Source organism: Leptosomus discolor, chromosome 13 (assembly GCF_034619465.1).
Source record: "Leptosomus discolor isolate bLepDis1 chromosome 13, bLepDis1.hap2, whole genome shotgun sequence".
Lineage (NCBI taxonomy): Eukaryota > Metazoa > Chordata > Aves > Leptosomiformes > Leptosomidae > Leptosomus > Leptosomus discolor.
Window position 1 is genome coordinate 10065307 of NC_141403.1, and position 6000 is coordinate 10071306.

At 50.1% G+C, this 6000-nt stretch overlaps 1 protein-coding gene across 1 annotated transcript in view; it reads right to left on the reverse strand.

Moving 5' to 3' along the window:
- The window catches only part of ASPH (aspartate beta-hydroxylase), a 98963-nt gene extending 93995 nt beyond the window's left edge, over window positions 1-4968 (reverse strand). Inside the window, exon 1 of the mRNA XM_086472622.1 lies at window positions 4908-4968. Coding sequence (XP_086328748.1) covers window positions 4908-4968 — 61 coding nt within the window. The remainder of the gene's footprint in view (window positions 1-4907) is intronic.
- Window positions 4969-6000: the final 1032 nt, after the last annotated feature.

The window sequence follows — 6000 nt, forward strand, 5'->3', positions numbered from 1 at the left end:
AGGACATTTAGAAAAGTAAAGGGGAAACAAAGGGGGGGGGGGGGGAAGAGGCAGGGGGGGAAAACCCCCAGCAAAACCAGTCATTTCAGTAATGGCACTGCTGCAACATACCATGTAAATCACAGAACTACAGATGTTTGGATCATTACTGTCATTACCAATACTTAATTTGGCAGATTATTTACAATATGTTAAAATGTTTTCCAGAAGGACCACCCTGGACAAGACACAAGGCAGACAGATGAATCGCCAAGAAGTGGCTGTCCGCATTTCCATGGTTTTGCTATTTGTATTAGCACGTAGTTTAGGGTTTCCTGAAGATTCAGGGAAGAAACATACGGACACACACACACACAGAGTTACTTAGCTACTGTCACTGACACAAGCAATTCATCCGCTGAAAGCCATAGTTAGTTATTAGACACCAGGTATGCAAATGCCATTAAAATTCAGATACCCGGGAGTCATAATCAACTTTCACAGTTAAACCCATCTTGTTCCAAATACAGAGACATGATTTTTACCAGTTTGTGCCAAACTGTTTAAAAAATAGTAATATCTGGTACTAAAGGCAAAAATTAAAGATCTTTGACTAGTTGTAAGCAACTAAATTAGGCAATAGGGTAAGCACGGTGAGGAAATCGCTGCAACATTTCTAAAACAGTATAGAACAATTCCACCAGGGAGACAAAAAGAATTTCTCATTTGTCTGCAGCAGTCGTAGAGCAACTCTAATAAAGCAGCACCATTCCACTGCGTCCTCCTGAATACCAAGAGAACATTCTAACGTTGAGTTTGAACCGCCAAATCAAAGCACCGAGCAGCACACTGCCTGAATTCATGAGCATCTGTATTAGCTGGGCAAACACTAGGAGTTAGACTTGGACAAACCAGTCAAGACAGTTGTTAAACCCCACAGACCACCCCAAATTCACATCTCATGACCTCCAACACCTTAACATCCTTCTTCCTATGGATCACAATGAAAATGAAGAAGGAAATAATGGACAGAATGTAACACAAAAAATCAGATGACCCACTACAGTACTGTACAGGCAACAGCAGAAGCAAGCAACACTGCTCAGTAGTACAGATCAGAAAGACATAGAATTTTTAGACAGATGGAAGCCTCATATTTATTTGGAATCCACAGCGTAAGAAGGAGACATTATACCACAGCACGGCTGGGTAGCTGAGAGAGGCCGGAGGAGGCACGGGCAATCCCACTTGAAGCACGGGAAGCTGTGATGTGAAGTTCAGCGCTCCCAAGAACCAACGGAAGAGCTTCAGCAGGAAAAAAGTGACCTGTTTAGCTGACAGACTTTCTCTGCTCTTCAGGTAAATTAAAAAGCTAACAGAGAGCCTCACCCAGAGAAAGCACCCGGCAAAGTAGTCTGTACGACAGAGAGGAGACAAAATGCCAACGTTCACGCAAATTAACAGGCACAACGATCTTTCTGGAAGTGACGCTGTTAACGACACAAGAAGTAGTATTAGCACAAAATCGCATTTGGAGAAGGACCTCGGGTCAACCTGAATGCCTACAAAAAGAAACAAATTTAAAGAAAGCTGAAAACGCAGGGATTCATGAAAGGATTAGATTAAGGGACCTTAGAAGGTCCAAGAAGGTGAGTAAAAGGAGTTAAAATCTTGGCAATACGTTTGCATTTGGATATATAAGAAAACTACAGGGTTAAACCAGGAAAAAGTCACATCAAACATCTCCTGGGATGTTGCAGAGAAAAAAAGGGGATGTCACAAAATAATCTCAATTATCTGTGTTCAGAAGACGTACAGATGTGGTGCTTAGGGACACGGTTTAGTGGCGGGCTTGGTGGTGTTAGGATAATGATTGGACCTGATGATCTTAAAGGTCTTTTCCAACCAAAATGATTCTGTGATTATTAAAGATCAAAGACAATTTATCAAAGGAACAGCAGAGTTCTTTGACTTCAGTCTGTGTGATGACAATACAGCCTCAGAACTAGCAGAGGTAGGATTTATTTACTATTTTTTTAATATAAAATACCATTGTCTGTAGATACAGACGGTGCCTCGTGTTGTACAGTGCCTAGCTTACTGGAGAACTACTGTCCCACTTGTCATTAGAAATACAAAGAAAACAGACAGCAATTATTGCAAAACCAGACATATCATCAGTGAGAACTACTACGTTTAAGTAAGTCCTTGCTTACATACTACAAGGCAAAGACACACAGCAACACAACAACAGACGCCTTATCACCAGCACTCTTACTTCCATAAGCACAGCTTACAGAGTAATCTGCATTTTTTCAGCCATCTGTATTTCAAAAGCAGCTGGGCTGCTGTCCTCACTCGTACTGGAAGGCTCCTCCACAACACCCAAGACATTTCCAAACTTCCTGTCTCATGAAATTTGAGGCAGTTAATTCATTACCAGGTAACACGCACTTGTTCCTATACCAAAACTGTCCCTCATCTAAGGAAGCTTTAAGTAATACTCCAGCAAGCATCTATTACTTCATCCAGCTGTTTAAAATGATCTTCCTTTAGCGAGGCCACAGTTTTTACAATGGATTCTGTAGGCTAGTGACAAGAAGCCAAACTTTCCAGTAAAGCTAATAACAAACACATGTTTCCCTCTCTAAGTGTCCCCAAACTGTCAAATCTTGACCTGATTTTCACTTCTGTACTCCAAATAAAACCATTGGCATATTCACACAACTCTGTAAATGTCACCTTCAAAGAGGCATCCACCAGCAAACAGTACAAGGCTTAAGTACAAAGGGGTTTTGTTAATTAGGACTGATTTGACAGCTTCTAGTATATGACTTTTGAAAGCAAGCAGCAGAGTTCTGTTTCTAAAAAATATTTAGTTCCACTTCTGACACTCCATTGAATCTGAAAACACCTGTATAACCTACAGTTAGAACTATTTCAGGCAATCTATTCTTAAGATTACTGTCAGTGTCTTCTGATGTGAAAACCTAAAAGCAGATTTCTACATCCAGACGCAGGCACTGTCTCCAGCGCACAGATTTTTAGGTGTGCTGTCAGCTTCAGCGGTTTCAGAGCCATGAGCAATGCCTTGGCAAGAAGCCACATCCTCTCCCATGAACCGCTGTGAAAGTGAATACTACAACATCATCGAGAACTGCCTCAAACTCGAGGTTTCCATTCGGCACAGCCTGTTACCAGCCACTTCAAAATGATCTCCTCGTCAGATCTGCACATCCCTCAACTGAGGAAGGCTTTCTGGCTGCCACGAAGACGCTGCTCCTCTATGCGCAGAGGAGTAATCATCCATTACCTCCTCCTGCAGCTGTGAAAACAGCATCAGCCTCATTCTATGGTTGTCCAAGGGACTCTTAACTAGGGGCTGCTGTAACTAAGAAAAGAGCTGTCCAAATTTAAGAGGTTACATCTGAGGCGAGTGCCTAACATTACTCACTGTTTCATCCCCTCACAGATAACAGGAAATAAAAGTGTCCTGGGTGCAATTACCCAAACCAGGTATCTTTTAATACAAAGAGATAAAATTTTACTTAGATTGAAAATAAAAATCTACAGAACACTTTTTTACTTAGTCAGAGATTTAGTTTCCTGATAAATTTATTTTTCAAATGTTGAGGAACCTTTAAAGTGGTGTTTAAAGTATTAACAGAACCATGTTTAGCATTCAAAATCATACTGGGGATGCAAGTTTTAATGCATTATCATTGAAAAATCTGTATTCAGCGTGCTTAATGTGAGATGATGATCAGAGCACCCCCAATCCAAGCAAAAAGTGCAATACAGACTCTACAGCATAAGCCAGCAATTAATAAACAAGGATTTAAAAAAAAAAAATAAATTAAAACCCTCCAAAAATACTTCTAGGAACATTGTAATACCATCTCTAAACTCTTTTATGCTCGAGTCCGTTTGAAATCTTTCTCTCAACTCATCATGTGACAAGTAAACTAATCCCGTAGGGTTCATCTATTAGTTAACGCTGGTCTCCATATTTCTGCTACATTCAACCCACACTATTTCAGCATCGTCATCACGTCTCAGCACTGGAGCTCCCTCACGCCAAGCCCCAAACCAGAGCGGTTACAGTGAGCCAACGCTCCCCCTGACAAGAGCACGGCCTTTCTCCAGCACAGTGCGCAGGGCTGCACGGTGACCCCAGAAGCAGATACGCTTTTTTTCCTCCTCCAAGCATGTCCTGCTAAGCTCAAATACACCGCTGCACATAAAGCTTTCCCACCTCGACCCTCCACGGTGGCAGTGGCTGGATACTCCAATCTGCCAAGGTGCTCTCCACCGGGGGCAGGGATCGCCATCTCGGAAACACCTTCCGCTCGCCTTTTTCCTTTCCTCTTCGCCTCCATACCTACGGGACCCTCCAGCCTGGCCGCCTCGTCCACGGCAGACCGAACGGCCTCAGGCCGACGCTGTCCCGCCGGTCGGCCTGGGGAGCCAGCCGCGCCCCAAGTCTCACCGACCCCGCAGCATCACCGGTCGGGCACCCGGCCGCGGCGGGACAAGGTCCGAGCGCACCTTCCCGCCACACCCACACGTGTCGCGACCCCCCCGCCGCTCACCCCAGCCCTTTCGGGGAGCTCTCCGGGGGCGGCCCCACCGCCCGGGCCCGGCCACGCCAGCCTCTCCTCCGCGGGAACGGCGATGGACAGACCCCCGCCACCCGCGGAGGGGGCCGCGCCTCAGCCCGCCGGGAGCCCTCAGCCCGCCGGGAGCCCTCAGTCCGCCGGGAGCCCTCAGCCCGCCGGGAGCCCTCGCCTTGCCCGGGGCTCCCCGTCGCCGCGGTGAGGGGCGGCATCGGCCCCGGGGCTTCGGCCACCGCCCCGCAGCAGTACCCCCCGCCGGGCCGCCCCTTCCCCTCCGAGCTACGGCCTCGCTCCCGCCGCGGCGCTGCTCACCTCGCTTAGAGCCGGGGCCGGGGCTGCCGCCGGCAGCTCGGGAGCTCTTGCGTGAGGCCATGGCACCTCCTGTCAGGCGGCAGGCGGGGGGGGGGAGGGGGGGAGGGGGGGCGGGGCGGAGCCGGCGGGGCCGCGGCGAGAGCGAGTCGGGAACGGCGGCCGCCGCCTGAGCCCCGCGTGCGGCAGCGCCCTCCGGCCAGCGCGGCGCGGCGCCCAGCGCAACGCCCCCTGCCAGCCAATCGCGGAGCGTCTGCGGGAACGAGGCGGGGCGCCTCCCGGCTTCGATTGGTGGAGGGGGCGGGACGGGGCGGGGCGGGGCGGGGCGGGGCGGAATGGACGCAGGGGCGGGGGTGTGCCGCGTGCGCGTGCCCACCGCGCTCCCCGCCGCCGGCGCCTTTGAACGTGGCAACGCGGGAGCGAGCGGTAATCTCTCGCGAGGGTTCGGTCGCGCGCGCCGCCAGGGGGCGGGGCCGGTCCTGGTCCCGGTCCCGATCCCGATCCCGATCCCGGTCCCGATCCCGATCCCGATCCCGATCCCGGCAGTCAGGGGCCGCGTCGTGGCGGCGGGTTCGGGCCTTTCGGCAGAAGCCGCCGCGGCGGGGAGCGGCCTCGCCCTGGGCCCGGCTCGCCGGGAAGGGGCCCCTGTGCGGCCCCGCGGGCTTGTCGCTCGGTGAGGGAAGCGAGGGCTGACAGGGCGCCGGGATGCCCCTGTGCGTGTATCCAGTGCGTTACAGCGACGGGTGGATTCTCAAACAAGCTTTTTTGAGGCTTTAAAAAAACTTACAATAGCCTGTGGCAAAATAAGCCTGCTTTCACAGGAATTCAGGGTGCTCCTTGTCACTCCGTGTTTGGGATTGAGACGTGAATAGCAGTCTGATGTAACAGTAAAACTGAAACAAAAAAGCCAAACCCACCTTTGAGTCCTGACCGTAAATGCGGCGTTTCAGGTCAAAATAAGCAATTTTGGACGTTAGAGCCTTTGCAGATGGATGTGCGGAGAGTGAAGACTTTTCCCAACACCGAGGCTGGGGCTGTGTGGAACCCAGTAACACAACGATGCTAACCAGCGAGAGTCATCACTGAGGAGCATTAA